Genomic DNA, 16,396 nt, shown 5'->3' with positions numbered 1-16,396 from the left:
GGTATTTAGGCATCTAGTGGGATTTACAAAAACATCTAAGCAGGTTAAAAGCCTGCCTCCATGAGGTTGTCTATGGGAGTTAGGTGCTTAACTTGGATGCTACAGCAATTTAACTGCAAGATTATTCTTGTCCCTTTCTGTAAAATGGAGGTATCAATTTTGGAGCAGGATAGCTCAGTTGTTTGAGCATTGGCCTGCTAAACCCAGGCTTGTGAGTTCAATCCTTGAGGGAGCTATTTAGGGATCTGAGGCAAATATGTGTCTGGGGATTGGTCTCGCTTTGAGCAGTGGGTTGGACTAGATGACCTCCTGAGGTCCCTTCCAACGCTGATGTTCTATGAATACTCTGTCTATTTAGATTGCAAGGTCTTTGGAGCAGAGACTGCACAGTGCCTAATACAATGGGACCTCAAGCTAGAGAACCCAACTGAGATGTCATTGTAATACAAAAACCAGAGAGTGAAACACTCACGCCCCATGTAAAGCAGAATTATCTGCCATTAGTTACCACCAGCATAATATGCCCTCAGAGAAGTAGATTCACCAGGTTCAGTAAAAGAAACTGACTGCAGGCACAAAGCCTTTTAGGTGACTTTCTGACTTGGCATCTTCCTTTGGGGGGTTCATATTTGCCAATGGTGGTTGCAAAGCGAGTGACCACGGAAGCCTGCACTGCTCGTAATGCAAGCAAGGGTTCACCTCCTCTCTTCATACCCTTTCGCTTCCTTGCCTACTGGATCTGTAGGAACCATTGCGTCCTCTACTGGCAGGGACAGCTGGCTCTACCTTGGGGGTGCAGGAGGGTCTTGAGAGAATCTTGTCCACTGTTCTGCACCCATTCTGTCTTTTTCTAAGTGCCTGCCTGCATGGCAGGTTAGTGCACTGTATAGTCCCATCCTGGCTTGCCACACACTAAGGCCACATCTGTACTACCTGCCGGATCGGCGGGTAGTAATCGATCTATCGGGGATCGATTTTAACGCGTCTCGTCTAGATGCGACAAATCAATCCCTGAATCGACTCCCGCTTGGCAGGAGGAGTATGCAGAGTCAACGGGGGAGCAGCGGCAGTCGACTTGCTGCCGTGAGGACAGCCAGGTAAGTCGAACTAAGATACTTCGACTCCAGCTACTCAAATAGCGTAGCTGAAGTTGCATATCTTAGATCAATTTCCTCCCCCGCAGTGTAGACCAGCCCTATGTGGTCACATTGACCTGCTTCCATGCACTACAAGTTCCACACATTCCCACCCTACCTGGCCATGCACTAAGTGACTCTGTAGACAAGCCCTTAAGATTCTGGATAAGGGACTGAAGAATCAGCTGTGCATTCGTCTGTTTGTTTGCAAATGGCTCTGGGGGCATAGAGTCAATGGCATGCTCCTTCATACACGACAGGGACAAAGCTATGCGTGCAACAGTACTAAGATCTCTCTGCCATACAGACTTGCTCCAGTTACAGCTATCAGGGCAGCCACACTTGTGCAATCCCTAGTATTACTTTCATTGTTGCAAGGAGGTACATGGTATTTGGATGAATGCCAACCCATTGCCAAGAAAATGACTTGCGTCATTTCTATATTTGTTCCCTTTCCATTATTGTGGGAGCTAACTATTAACAGATTTTGAGCACTGAAAGTCAAGTCACAACCCCCCCCCCCATTTAAACCCCCAATTAAATCAAAATTAGCAAACCCAGTTATAGAGGAAACATTTGTGGGGGGGGAGACACACAGATACCTCTGATCAGTCTCAATGTTCCCAATTGTTGCAAGCTCAAAAATGGATGCTGGATGATTGTGTAAAAGACAGAAATCCACACTCTGATTCCTATCCTGCAGTCTGGTCTGCACAGGCATATCCCCAGTTTAGGGCTGGCATGACACTTGACCGCTCTGACAGCATGCCCACTTCAGCTGCAGTTGCACCTTTTGTTTAGTAGAAGCCACTGTGGCATCTGCCATCCCGGCAGTCAGTGCTCTCTCTTGCTGCTCCACCTACTGAATTTGGAGGTGTTTGTCCATAATCTTTGAGACTATGAAAATATGCACACATGCAAATTACCATGTCAAGCAATTTGCATAAAATGTTCACATGCTGCGCAAAATGTGGCCACGATTCCCCAAACCATTGAGGGGGTAGGGAGTGTCTGTGTGCTTCTGACTGGAAAAGCAGACCCTAAGATACAAATGGGTCTTCAGCCATTGTTGTGTTCAATGGGTGATGGCTGTTCTGGTTATGAAACTTGTTTTAGGCACCTCCCTTTTCCAGAACAAACTTCTCTGAATGACAAGCTGGAACTTGACAGGGTACAACAGTTTGCTGCCCTTTATGATAAGTAGTGCAAATAGGGATGTCTACAGTTAATGATGCCTGACATTTTCCATAATTTATATCTTTGCAATGGGCAAGAAAAAGAATCCTCCTCACCCCTCTTCTCGAAACACTCTTGGAAATCGCTGAGCTGCTTTAGCTGAAACTTTCCAGAGGAATTCATCCAAAGGTAAACACTCAGCATGGAAAGCTTCAGCCTGAACAGTTGCTGTTGTTTGATTACAACTCTTTGGTTAAGATGCTCTAGCATCTTAGGAAAACATTTTAGCTGTAAGCAGATAGGCCATTGGAACAGAGGCCTAGGGAGGTTGTGGGAGCTCCTTCACTGGAGGTTTACAAAAGGAGGCTGGAGCCAGCTGTCTTGGATGGTGTAGATACGACAAATCCTGCCTCTTGGCAGGGTTTAGACTAGATGACCCTTATGGTCCCTTCTAACCCTGTAGGTTCTAGGACTCTAGTGCATCCATGCTAGAACTTCACATTTGGCCCCAGTGTCAGAGCTGTGCCTTTTGTTCCTGTAACTCAATAACGGGTGCTGAAAACCAAAGAGGGTGCATGGGTGGCAGGAAAAAAAAGGGCAGTTCCTGAAATCTACTAGTGTGCTCTCTTTCATAAGCACCAGACAAATCTTCAGCCAAGTCCTGATAGCCTAAAACTTGCTCCTCAGTCCAGCCCTCCTGTGGTACCCAATAGCCCCAATGTATTATTATCATAGTCCCCAGGAGCCCCTCGTGACGGGTTGGATCACAGAAACCCCCTTGGGAACTGCCATGTGATATGCCAAGACCACTCCTGCCCCTGCTTTCCCTGCCAGCTCGAGACCCCAGCACCCTGTCTTGCTGAGCCAGACAAGCCCGTCTGCTCCAACACAGACCCAGGGTCTGAATTACTTGCCCCAAAGCTGCCGACTTAACTGAAAGCAGCTAACAGAAGTGTTCTTGTCTTTAACACTCAGATGCCCAACTCCCGATGGGGTCTAAACCCAAATAAATCTGTAAATTGTTCACCCTCTATAACACTGATAGAGAGATGCACAGCTGTTCCCCCTCTTCCCCCAAGTATTAAATCCTACTTTCTGTATTTAATAAAATCACTTTTTACTTATTAATGAACTCGGGGGGGCCGGCGCCGCGTTCAGACCGACCCTCGGCCCCCCACCCCGGGCCCCCAGCCCTTTCGGGCAGAGGTGGGGGGGGGGAGAGGCGGAAACAGCTATGCATTTCTCTCTATTAGTGTTATAGAGGGCAAACAATTTGAGTTTACCCTGCATAAGCTTTATACAGGGTAAAACAGATTTAACGGGTTTCAAGTAGTAACAGACAGAACAAAGTGCATTACCAAGTAAAATAAAATAGAACACCCAAGCCTACATCTAAAAACCTTCATACAAATAACACCTAACCAGTTCCAGTAAGCTTCCTGTTACAGACTAGTCTCCTGCTAATCTGGGTCCAGCAATCACTCACAACCCCTGGAGTTATTGTCCTTTGTTCCAGTTTCTTTCAGGTATCTTTGGGGGTGGAGAGGCTCTCTACTCAGCTGAAGATCAAATGGAGGGCTCTCCTGGCATTTAAATAGACTTTCTCTTGTGGGTGGAGACCCCCTTCTCACTCCTATGCAAAGTCCAGCTCCAAGATGGAGTTCTGGAGTAACCTGGGCAAGTCACAGGTCCATGCATGACTCCAAACTACAGGTTGCCACCATGGTTCACATGCTACCTTGAATGTCCTCAGGTAGACTTATGTGGATTGGAGCATTCCAATATCCATTGCTCAAGTGCTTCTTGATTGGGCACTTAACTTTGCAAATTCCTTTCTAAAGAAGCTGACCAAATGCCTTACAAAGTTTACTTAGAAACCAAGCAAGTATACAGCCAATATTCTTAACTTCAAGTACAAAAAAGTATGTGTACAAATAGGATGAATAGTCATCTTTCCATTAAAGCATCATGGGATACAGCACCACACCCCAGTCATGGATCACTGCCCCCTGTACCAGGCGTTGTACAAACACAGGACACAAAGATAGTTGTTCCTCAGTCAAGCTTTCCGGTAGTACACAACGGCCCTGTCCTCACTCCTCAGTGTAGATATCTTGTTGCTTGAGCCATGTCTAAACCCTTGCCTAGCGTAGAGCTTTTAACAGTGGTGCAAGCCAACGTTAACACCAGGGCAGCTCACTTACACCAGGCATTTGCACTGGTTCAGCTACATTAGCGTGGCCGAGGTCTAACAAATCCAGTGTAGACAAAACCTAAGATTGCTTGTTTGATTTAATTTATTTCCTTTGCAGGGTTATTACTGAGAGAAATAATCTAAGGATTTGGAGTTAGGTTTTGGCTGGCTGGTGTGTGTTTGTGTTGGGGACAGTAATGGTATGTACATGTTGCACTGCCATCTAAGGACAGAAGAAAGAAAATGCACCTAAACACAGGCTTGCTTCAAATAAACATTTTTATTTCAGACAATTGGCTTTTCTCATGTGCTTCCTCCATAGGAGGCTTATCTGATGGCAGTAGGAGGAGGCCAGCTTTTTAAGACCCTTAGGAGGCTGTTTTTGTAAAGAAACACTTACAGCATGTTAAAATAAACAAACTGCAAAGGCCTTTATAAATTGGCTGTACTGTGAAATATACTATTTTGTATTACTGTGCACTGCCTCACACAGTAGCCCAGTGTGCACACGGGTGCGCACACACACACCCCTCCTAACTGAACAGACTGTTTTCTCCCCAAAACTAGAGATTAGGACTAAAGGATTAACACCCACATCATCTCTCTGATGGTTTGATTCAGCAAGGCAGCTGCCTGTGTACAGTACTTACATTTAAGCATGTGCGCAGTCCCATAAGTGCTATACTGAATTGGAGCCTCGGTATACTTACATCCACTAGAATTTAAGCAGTTCATTGCTGAACATGGATCAATCAGCTTAAAGTTAATAAAATACTTACACGTTTTGCTGAATCAGGGCCCATGTGTCCAATCCAACCCGCACTGAAATCTATCAGTCTACCAAGAGTTTGCTATGGCCTACAGTGGGTGTCTGTCAGTCAGTTCCATCTTAAATCATATATATTTATGCTCGGTCACATGTTAAATTGTCTGGGGCAAGAGTCTGGTGATCTTTTGTCCATAACGCAGCACGTATGCCAATGATTTTCAATGCCATAATGTGTGCTTATTATCAAGAAATTCCTTAATCTGTATTACACTTCAAAACACAATACTTTCCGCTGTTTTATACTGCAAATATACAAAGGCAAGGCTGATACAAATGAATCTTGTTCATACAGTGTTTGTTTTATTTTTCCCCACAGGTATTAAATAAAATTTATACGTCTCTCCCAACTTCCAGGTACTAGTTAGGCGAGACATGTTAGTGTAACCGTTCTGACCATGCAAAGTCAGGTTCCTGTTTATTGTCAAACTTAAGGGGAATTTGTAGAAACACTGAGGATAACTAAAAGCAACCATCAAAAAAGGGCATTCACATAATCCAGCAGGGCACGACAAACCCACAAGGCAGAGAAGTTCCATCCTTCCTTCATTTTCCTGTCTCTGCATGGCAGAAGCAGCTTCTGTCTGCTTTCATTGAGGTGGGGGAGTGAAGAGAATTTTAGATACCCCAGGCCAATTATTTTGCCATCAGTTACATGCATGTAAGCCTCCCCCACTGGCGGGTGTAACTGGGCACACACACTTACTCTTGGCAGCATGTACTGTGCCAGGTTATTAGAACTAGTAAAGAGCTAGACTTTGAATTTCCTTGGTGTAGTTGGTAGATTGCCCTATTTCTTCAGTCTGGAGCAAATGCTGGCATCCAGTGTATTTACCTCCTGGTAGGCCACTGATTTATAACAGCAGTGCAGGATTGCGATTATTCATAAAAAAAAAAAAAAGATGTTAGATTGTTTGGGTCCGGCTATTATTTATAAACAGTAGATAAAACCCCCAACCCTACAAAACTTTGATGCATTTTAGATCTTGATCTAATCTTAGGCTCTGATGTTGCAATAATACCCACTAGCAGGATAGGGGCCTCAGCAGCCAGCATGAAACAACTCAAAACATAGATCTGAAATCCCTCTGTGCTTCCTACCTTCCCTCCCTCCTCCTCCATTCTCCCCAGCCAAAAAACCAGTGGACAAGTTTAGCTCTTTAGCCAAGGTTTAGTTTTTTGTTTTTTTTAATATAAAACGATCTCAAAGAGCTTCAGAAAGATGAATTAACCCTCATGACACCCCGGTGAGGTAGGTATTATAACAAACCATTTTACAGTAGGAGAAGCTGCCGGTACAGTTTACAACATGGCACTGTTACAAACAACTGGGTTTATTTGCCTGGACTCTGTCTGAGGATCTGTACTGATGAGCATCTTCTTTCATCCCCTTCTTTCTACTTCTGTCTCTTATACTGCAAAAAACAAACCGCACATGATACAGGAGCATATTCAAAGTAACCATTCACACAAGGAAGGATTCTTTTTGGTAAAACCCTTCCAAGCACTCACCATCAGGACCCTGTGTCTGATCCACCTAAGGCTGTGTGAATTCCTTTGAACCTTCACAGAGTAATATGCCAGGTCTGCCCCTCTAAGAGATGTACAATACTGGGCATTAGTTTGTTTCTGCATGGCCATTGGGAATGAGTCGCCTCTTACCCATGGTGTCAAAAGTGGAATAATTCAGCTGAAGCCAGTGGAGTCAGACCAGTATCTGGGGTGAAATCAGAATTAGGGCCTTCACCAGGCACTCAGAATAGGGTTTGCAAACTGGGCTAAAAGTGCCAGAGATCTGGATGCTGCTGAAATTTTATAAAATCGGTGACTAATCTCTGCTGTGGTGACTAATCCATAGCTTTTCCTGGTGTTCACCCTTTTCTGGATTTCAGAGTGATATTTTTTTTTCCTCCTCCAGTGATAAATATTTTTAATATACATTTTTTTTAAGGCAGCTGAATTTGACTCCTTTTGGTACGTTTGTTTGCTTACTAGTCAAACTTAACTAGAGCAAACCAGAAGTGCACCTCATGGCTCAACAGATCAGAAGAGATCTGCATTCCCACACTTAGGAATCTAGTTCTTTCAAGCCATGTTATTTTGTGCTGGCTGCACGGAGACATGCCACATCTGCTGCCTTGCCTGCGCTGACAACTGGAGGAAAATCTAATGCTGATGCAGCTGCAGTGGCGATAGCGAGGGTAAGACCGCGTGGGTTCTCGCCACAGTGTCTTCTAGATTCTAGCAGTACAGGCAAGCCCATGAGATGAGCATTCTGGGAGGGTAGGTGAGCCTGGTTACAAGTGGATGGAATGTTAGCAGAGGGAGAGTCGATTCCTCTCAATGTTGAGCCATGGGATAAACGGTGGCTTTCTTGTTTATATTAGGTATCTACATAGCTGCTGATACACTAGTTCATGGGTAGGCAACCTGTGGCACACATTTGCTCTCCTGCGTGAGCGTATCCTTGCAAAACCCCTGTGATTCATTAGTTTATAATTTTGGATTTTCTGTCAGCAAAGAGCTACTTTTTAAAAAGAGTCCCTGAAACCATGTCTAGTTATTAGATACCTCCTCACTCATAGATCTCAAAGCCCATTGCAGAGGAAGACAAGTCTCATTTGTTTTCCAACATCCCAGCTCTTGAACTGAATCAGCTAAGAACAGGACTCGGACAACCTGATGGGGAGGAATATAGCTGCACTTACTTTATTCATGACCCAGTCAGCATCTTCAATGGCTCGCTTAATAATCTGCTGGATTCTCTCAGGACTGTCTTCATCTGCGTGAACTCGGAAACTCTATGGGGTTTGAGTAGAATGTGAAAATGAGTAACCCCAGTTAATGTAACTGCTGATCAGATCCTGCTAAAATAAGGATTTAAAATCCTGAAATAAACATTTGATCAGAAATGTATACAATCTGAAGATGGAGAAATGTCTATTCTAGCAAATAGGCAGAGCTTTGTTCAGAAGAGGTTACAGCAGTGGCTCTCAACCTATTTATCATAGTGGACCACATCCAATTCTACCTGTATGGCCCTGAGGATGTCACATGGGCAGCAGCTGTGTGTTGATTGGGCTGCAAGAACCACTGGGTTACTGTGAACATACTTTCATATTCGCTGTTCTAACCCTTCAGCAGCAGGGGGTCTTGCAGAAGTTTGTGCTAACAAGGTTAGGACCAGGGCTATTTACCTGGTTGTGTTGCACCAGCTGGAGCACAAATGTTCCATATACTCAACGCAAGCCTTGCTGACTTACGTTAAGGACTCGTATGTTCCGGCATAGATCCCAGAAGTGGTGCATTGTAGGATGCTTGGAAAGGCCACCCAGCACATTCATAAACAGGATTATCTGACAGACTTGACTGCACTTGCAGGGGGCTGGGCTCAATAACGCAGAAGGTCTCTGCCAGTCCTATGTCACTATGTATTCTGGAACAGCCATGAGAGAAGTAACTGAACTGCTTCAGCTAGTTTGTGTCCACTAAAGCAGTTCAGACTGAAATAGCATATAGCCCTGCAAAACTTGTATGTTCCCATGTTAACCACATAAAGCATTTTATGTTGGATGCAAGGTATGCTACAATCATTTTAGGAGGAACAGTACCTTTTGGCTAGCAGAAACAAGGCTTGAGTGAACTGCCACAATAGGGCATCAGTGATGGAAAAGAGATTCTAAAAGTTTAACATGCTCTTAGTAAAACAAGTAAAGAAACTTGGTTTTTAACTGTAGGATCTTTTTAACCTGATTTTGTTTTTTCTACTGGCTTGAAAAGACACAATTTTTCCAATGCTCATCACTAATCCATTACGAATAGCTTCGAACTTTAATAATCCAAATAAATGGGGAAACCAGTTTTCCATCACCAAAAAGAGCATCTTTTTACCTGTCTGATTGCATGTCTGTAATGCTGTTGGATATTTTCTGTAGGTAGCTGCTTACAACATCGAAGCAGGTAGCGGTATAACTGCAAAGGCTTCTGGACTAATTCAGCCCCCCGTAATGGAGTCATTGTCATGTTAAGATTTCAGTTGCTAAAACAAAAAACGTGTATTTCACAAAACTGGAAAATGCACACTGCAGAAGTAAAACTCAAGGCTAATTTTACAAGGAGAGCATCAGGTTTGGTAGGCTGAAAACTAGAAGTAACTTGAGTAGTTTGCGGGAAGATGCAGGTTTAGTATCATGATTTATTTTAATTATGCTTTGAAAGTTCATCCCAGAATCTGCAAGTGTTTATATACTCTCCCCATGGGATTAGGAGAAAATGAGGCGTGAAATGGTTAAGTAACTTGTTCAAACTATTGAAATTGCTTATCTGAGGGCAGCTGGGGTTAGGTGTCATTAATCAAATCTATAAATATAGAAGTGTGAGAGAAAGAGGGGTGAGTGAGTGGCAGAGTTTACATACCACCCCCCCCCAAGTATAGAAGCTTTTTTTTTTTCCTCCTCCCCCTATGTAAATCACTTTGTATTAAGGACTGATCTTGATTTTGGGGGGGAACGTCTCACATGTGTAAGTCTTTGCAGGAGTGGGGCCTTCAAACAGCTCTTTGGGGAAGGGGCATTGTCTTTCTCTGATGTTTGTAGCGCACGTAGCAGAATGAGGCCCGCGTCTGAGTGCTATGGTAAATGATCCTCATGCAGTCTGCCAGTCTGGAAAAAGAGGTCCTAGCCCTTGTACCTGTAGTCTGATCCCCATGAGCTGACTTCTGGGTCCAAGCTGCCCCTCCCCAACACGCCTTTATTAAGACCCCATCTGGGCACACTGGACAACCCCCATGGCTGATATTGCAGGATCAGGGCCTTAAGTGGCTGCTACTAAGGTTATGTGAGTTGGCCTAGATTTCCTAGAGCTCTAATCATTTCAGGAGCACTACGTGAAAACTGGTTTGCAAGTTTCAAGTTCCACCTTTTTAAACAAGCTGCATAAACACAGCAGGACTCGTGCACAAACATTAATAGCTTTGAGACTCACCATGAACATCGCAGTAACAGGGAAAAGAACAACATCTACCAAATGTCCCCCACCAGTACACTTGTATATTGTAACAGAAAGTCCACCCAAGCTATATAAAGTGCTAATCAGATATTTTAAATGACTAGTCATTTAACAGATGGCTGCCATCTGTGGAAATCTAAATTAACATTTTGGAGAAAGTACAGTTTTTACATAATTACTCATTAGAGTCAAGAAATACATGAGTAACTAAATAATCAAGTAGGTGTGTGATATAATTTTAGCATCAATTAAGGTATTTAGCCTTCATAATATCTTTTTATGGGTTTTCTAAACACTTCACGTCCTTGGGCCAAATTCATACGGGAGTGTAACACCATTAACTTTCCACAGGCGGTGGCTGCTGAGTGATTTCATGACAGCTCCAGTCCTAGCAACTCTTGCATTTCACAGCTCTATTGCAGCAGCCTCCTCTTCTCGGAAAATCATGCTCTGAGGCTAACAGGACCACAATTGCCTGCCAACAGTGACACTATTGTTTGGGTGTGAGAGCAATGGATGCAGGCGAGTCTATTTTCAGTTTCCAAGTACTAAGCCAAATTGTATTAGTGAACCAACCCTCTCCATCTCAGCAAATACACAGCAATCAAATACTGCAAGCTTTTGGCTAGAGTATTAAAACAGGTCCTGGAGGGTTTTATGGCTGTGTCCGCTATACCCCCATACCCTACCCCTCAAATGCCCTTCCTTTTAGCACTGCTGCTGCTACTATTTTTGGGAAAATCCTAAACTGCAAGGGGGTCTGTGCATGCTCAGTTCATGGCAGGAGGGGGCTCCAAGGTGTAGACTAGATCTAGGACATAGCCCACAAGAATAGGGGCATGAGTAGCCTGATGACTTGGCCAAATTCCCACTGGGGTAACTTCCTTCCCCTTCTCTAAGCCCCCCCCCCCACCCCTCCTTTCACCCGGAGACAGGGCTAATCTTCACTTCTTAGTCTCAGTAGGTCTGTGGGTATTCACCACAGCTGCTGGATTTCAAGCTGGAGGTGGCTGCCCGTGAGTGATGGGTAAGGCTGAGGGGGGCACTGCTCTGGCATGAAAGGGGCACGAACGTGCCCTGCAGAGGTGCCAGCCGGACTCACTCCTCGGTGAATTTAACCCCCCCCCCCCGCCCCCAGCTGGTGCTGCCAGAAGGCGGGCACAGGATTAAGCACCAGCCCTCAGACACCACCCCACTGCTGGAGGCGGGCAGGGGGTGTTAGCACTGGGACCCCGGCACCCCTCTGCCCGCAGCTGGGGCCCAAGCGCGGGGCCCTTCTCCTGCACGGGGGGCAGCTGATGAAGCGGGGGGCTCCGCCTCCGGCCGGCGGCGCGGGGCAGGCGGACAGGGCCAGGGCCAGGGCCAGGGCCAGGGCCGCAGCGAAGCTCGCGTCGCCCCAAGGGCCGGAGCCGGAGAGCCCCGCCCGGCTTCGGGGGGAGGAGGCGGCGACACAGCTGCCGCTCAGCGCTTCCTTCCGGCGGCTGCAAGGTTCGGCTAGAGCCGGGAGCCAGCCTCAACCCCAGTATCCCCGCAGCCCCCTCCCCAGTGCACTGCACCCCTCCCCCAGTGCACTGCACCCCAGTATCCCCGCACCCCCCTCCCCCAGTGCACTGCACCCCAGTATCCCCGCAGTCTCCTTCCCAGTGCACTGTAACCCCAGTATCCCTGCAGCCCCCCGTCCCCCGAGCACTGCACCCCCGCCCCCAGTGCACTGCACTCCAGTATCCCTGCAGCCCCCTCCTCACTGCACCCCATTATTCCTGCACCCCTATCTCGCTACATCCCAGTAGCCCCTCGCCCCCTCTCCCTAGTGCACTGCGCCCCAATACGCCTACACTCCAATATCCCTTAGCACCCCCTCTCTCCAGTGCACTGCACCCCACTAGCCCCGCAGCCCCCCTCCCCAGCGCGCTGCAGGTACCTAGCACGAAGCCCAGCCTGTCTGCCCCCAAGGCCACGGGCTGCCACACGCTGCTGCCTGGAGTCCTGTTCAGCCAGGCCCAGGACGGTGAGCAGCGCCCCCTGCCGGGAGAACTGCAGATCACACCCGCAAGACGCTAAAGGCGCAGCATCGACCCTTGATTTTTCTGGACCAGGCAGAGGGTGACAGCTGTGTTGAGAACCGTCCTTTGGTTTGCTGCCTCCTGTCCCGTCCCAAGGCGAGGTAGCATAATCTGATCACTGAGGCATAATCACGCCAGTGATCATAGGCTTCTGTACAGAGGGCTACTCCCTGGAGTGACATTTGGGGGCGTACTGCCCCCCAAATAAGCTTTTTGCTGGATATATCGACACAGATCGACCAATATTTCCTTGCAACAGAGACAGTCACCTTAGTTCAGCAACTCTGGGGGTGGGGTGGGGAGAGGAGGGTGTTGTAGCACCTGCATTGCCACAGCTTCACTGCTACTGTTGTTTGAACTAACTAGCACAGGGGTGGCCAACCTGTGGCTCTGGAGCCACATGCGGTTCTTCAGAAGTTAATATGTGGCTCCTTGTACAGGCACAGACTCCGGGGCTGGAGCTACAGGCGCCAACTTTCCAATGTGCCAAGGGCTGCTCACTGCTCAACCTCTGGCTCTGCCACAGGTCCTGCCCCACATGCGGTTCTTCAGAAGTTAATATGTGGCTCCTTGTATAGGCACCGACTCCAGGGCTGGAGCTACAGGCACCAACTTTCCAATGTGCCAAGGGCTGCTCACTGCTCAACCCCTGGCTCTGCCAGAGGCCCTGCCCCTACTCCACCCCTTCCCACCCCTGATCCTGATCCTGCCATGCCCTCACTCCTCCCCCGTCCCACTCAGAGCCTCCTGCACCCCGTGGGTGGGAGGCGCTGGGAGCTGGGTGGAACAGCTGATGCGAGGGCAGCTGATGTATTACTGTGGCTCTTTGGCAACGTACATTGGTAAATTCTGGCTTCTTCTCAGGCTCAAGTTGGCCACCCTTGAACTAGATCAAAACTAGCTTGAGGATGTCCACATGGGTTACAGTCACACCTGCGACTGCAGCATAGACCTAGTGGGGAGCGTGTTGCAAGCTCATGGAAACGGCTCTGGCAGTATCTCCATTGGTACTTCTGCTGAACTCCTTGGCCATCTGGCATGGGGAGAGAGCCAGTCTCTGGGTAACCTGGTCCCAAGCTATTTAGGGCCTTAAGTTAAGCTCAATACCTTACATTCCTCCTAGAAATTCATTGGCAGCCGGAGCATCTCATGTGCACTGAGCATCAAACATCACTAACAATGAGCAGCTGCAGTTTGCACTGGGTTCCGTTTGGGGGGTGCTTTCCTGTACACCCTCATGTATAGGCAATCTGTCACAAAGGTGTGGACACGTGTAGGCAGGCGCGGGCTGATGAGAGAAGGCCGCACTTGAGCTCAGGTGAAAGTGAGCTCAGGCCAGATTAGCTCAGCAGTTTGTCCTATTGGCAGAATGGTGAGATCCTTGAATGTGAGCTCTTTAACGTTTTTCTTTCCTAACCTGTCTCTCATGTTCCATGGAGCAGACTTCCTCATTCTCTTCAACTACAAGTATTGACAGGAATTATAGGTGGACAATTGGCTTCAAGGGCTGGTTTTTGTGCGAGAGCTACATTTTGATTCATTTCATCAAATTACAGTCCCATAACACATGTCAAAAAGAATAAATATGACAGTAATGTAAGTACCAATCTTTTCAGACCAATCCAGACTGGTAATGCAGAAAGGGAATGTTGAATTTAATTGGAAAAAGAGCTACTGCAACTGCCATTGTCTCTAAGTGAAATAATGTTTATTTTATTGAATAGCCCTCTCTGCTGTAGTGTAGAGAGCTAAAATGTTGCTCTGAATTGATCAAATGCAAGCTTTGTATCCAGAGAGGAAGAAACATTTAGTCTCTAGCTAAAACAAACCATAACAAATGGTTCTGTCAATGTTTTATAATGACTGGAGTTTCCAGCTTAGTTGTGATAACTGGTTCTTTCATAATAACAGTGACATCCAGTGCTTATGTAGCACTTTTCAGATATTAAAGCACTTGACAAAGGAGGTCAATATCATCCTCCCCATTTTATAGGGGGGAAACTGAGGCACAGGGCCACTAAGTGACTCTCCTAATGCCAGCCAGTGGCCCAGCTCTGGGAGTATAACTCAGATCTTCTGAGTCCCAGGCCAGTGCTTTATCTATTGAACCACATTGTCTCTTTAGAGAGTCCTTCACTTCTTATTTTACTGAGGCTATTTGTGATTATGGGGCAGGTTCTCCAAAGCTGCATTGATCTGCAATGGAAGTTAAGGTCCAATGAGTCCATGGAAGGAATTCTGGACTCAATTTCAGTGGGCTTCGGATTAATGGGAAGACACCAACTGATTTTAGTGGGCTTTGGATCAGATTCCTTAGGAAGTGCTAAAATATTTCAGAAGCCTATGCATGGAGAACAGGTCTGATGGAGTCAAAGGCTCTGTTACTAAAGTTAAAATCTTGGGTTTGGTGTAGAAACAAATGGAACCCTCAAGCACAGAGTGAGTACAGAGAGAAGGATTACATTAGATCTCATTCGTCCTCTGGGTGCCAGTACAGGGTTGTCCCAACACCATATTCTCTAGTCCTCTGTCCAACCTGGTTTTAAATATGCCAAGTAATGGGGATTCCCCCACTGCCTTTGGGGCCTAAGAACTCCCTGTCAGGACATATATTCCCGAGACTCGCTTACCTTTATCTTTCCTTTTTGCTGAATTATATTTTGTCTTCAGACAGCTCCTCGTCAAGCTGTTCATTTCTTCTTTTAAAAGGAAATGCCTTTTCTCTTGGACAAATTGGGGATGAGCACTGCAGCACCCCACAAACCTCCCACATTGTGCAAACAGGTAGCAACTGTCCCAGCTGGAGAGGCACAAAATACAGGGGGGTGGCAGAAAGGTTCAGATGGGGGGAGGTCACACAGAACCCTGCAGCTCCTTGCAAACTGCAGCGCCATCTCCCATTGTGGTCTATGCTATTGGAGCACAGGGGCATAGTTATGCAGTAGTGCCCCAGGGATGTCTTCAATGGGTCTGTGAACTGCAGAGAGACACTTCTGGACTCAGCGGGGTGAGGAGACCTCCAGTGAGCAATGGCTAGTCCCACAAGTCATGGACCCTAACGGCAACATCAGATTGCATGCTGGAGTACCCCTGTACTCTGGTTGTCAGGGGAGGGGGCTGGATTCCTTCTGTTCTCCCTCCACCTTTGCACCCCACGCGAAGTCCATTGTCTCAGGCTTTGGATGGGGAAAGATTAGAATTTCAACCAATAGTGCTCCGGAGGGAGACAAAGTTAAGCAAATGCATTCCTGACAACTAACTACATAAAAGAGACGAGGCATTCGGTGGCTCACGTTCTTCGGGAAAACTTTCAGAGCTGCAGCTTAATCCCATCGATTCAAATGGGAATTTTGTCCTTGATTTCAATTGTGCCATGATGTACCTCATGGGTATTGTTTTTAATGCTCTAGGAAATGTCAGTCAAGCCTATAAGTAATTTTCTCCTTCAATACTTCTATTTTTTTTTTTTAAAAAGGCCAAGAAACTGTACCTTTCAAGGATAAGTTCCTGAGTCCATTTTTTCCCCCTTCAAAATTAGGCTCTTATTCTTCAGTGAATTATCAAAGGAGGACTGAGGAGAGTCACTCTTGAGCCAAGTCTGTTCTGTGCTGTGCAATTTATGTCCCCACTTTCAGTGCAATCTTGTGGCGATCAATATTTCTAACATGTTGAGAGCGTTTTTCGATTGGTTTGCGTAGTGTACTAGAAGAGAAAGGGGCACCCTCAAGATACCAAGCATATCACTTTTAAACAGTCCTTACTTGCATTACTAAGAATATTTTAGATTACCGATGCCAGAAGAGAAATCTAAGTGCCACCATATGATCTACGGATGCTTTCTGCCTTTTCCTCAGGGTGCAATTAAGAAAGTCTTCCTGTTTAGAAAAGCACTTAAACATAAAGCATGTGCTTAACTTTAAGCATGTGCTTAAGTGCTTCCTGCAGTGGGGTGATCTCTTAGAAAATAAAACTAGACCAGTCAGTATCATTTTCT

At 46.4% G+C, this 16,396-nt stretch overlaps 1 protein-coding gene and 1 long non-coding RNA gene across 3 annotated transcripts in view; one reads left to right on the top strand and one right to left on the bottom strand.

Moving 5' to 3' along the window:
• Positions 1-4,767: 4,767 nt before the first annotated feature.
• LYRM9 (LYR motif containing 9) lies at positions 4,768-16,024 on the bottom strand. 2 transcript variants are annotated; one of them, XM_075074082.1, is made up of 4 exons: positions 15,893-16,024; positions 9,224-9,371; positions 8,041-8,133; positions 4,768-6,747 (listed from the first exon to the last, which is right to left on the bottom strand). In XM_075074082.1, the coding sequence occupies exons 2-4, from the start codon at positions 9,353-9,355 to the stop codon at positions 6,730-6,732; spliced, it is 243 nt and encodes an 80-aa protein (XP_074930183.1). In that variant the 5' UTR covers positions 9,356-9,371; positions 15,893-16,024; the 3' UTR covers positions 4,768-6,729. The 2 variants fall into 2 exon arrangements, with proteins under 2 accessions (XP_074930183.1, XP_032635316.1); XM_032779425.2 differs by lacking the exon at positions 15,893-16,024 and adding an exon at positions 12,261-12,336.
• Positions 12,419-16,396, top strand: part of LOC142047998 (uncharacterized) — a 32,990-nt gene continuing 29,012 nt past the window's right edge. The window contains exons 1-2 of the long non-coding RNA XR_012657348.1: positions 12,419-12,503; positions 13,845-13,998. This is a non-coding gene — a long non-coding RNA (uncharacterized LOC142047998). The remainder of the gene's footprint in view (positions 12,504-13,844; positions 13,999-16,396) is intronic.

This window comes from Chelonoidis abingdonii, chromosome 20 (genome assembly GCF_003597395.2).
Source record: "Chelonoidis abingdonii isolate Lonesome George chromosome 20, CheloAbing_2.0, whole genome shotgun sequence".
NCBI classification, from domain to species: domain Eukaryota; kingdom Metazoa; phylum Chordata; order Testudines; family Testudinidae; genus Chelonoidis; species Chelonoidis abingdonii.
Note: the sequence above shows the minus strand (reverse complement) of the source record. Positions and strands in the feature narration are given on the sequence as shown.

Bases quoted from the DNA above. Each gene is read 5' to 3' on its own strand.
- LYRM9 (XM_075074082.1), bottom strand. From the start codon at position 9,355: ATGACAATGACTCCATTACGGGGGGCTGAATTAGTCCAGAAGCCTTTG. The intron at 8,134-9,223 runs GTAAAAAGATGC...CAAACCCCATAG, and splicing joins ACAGACATGCAATCAGACAG to AGTTTCCGAGTTCACGCAGA.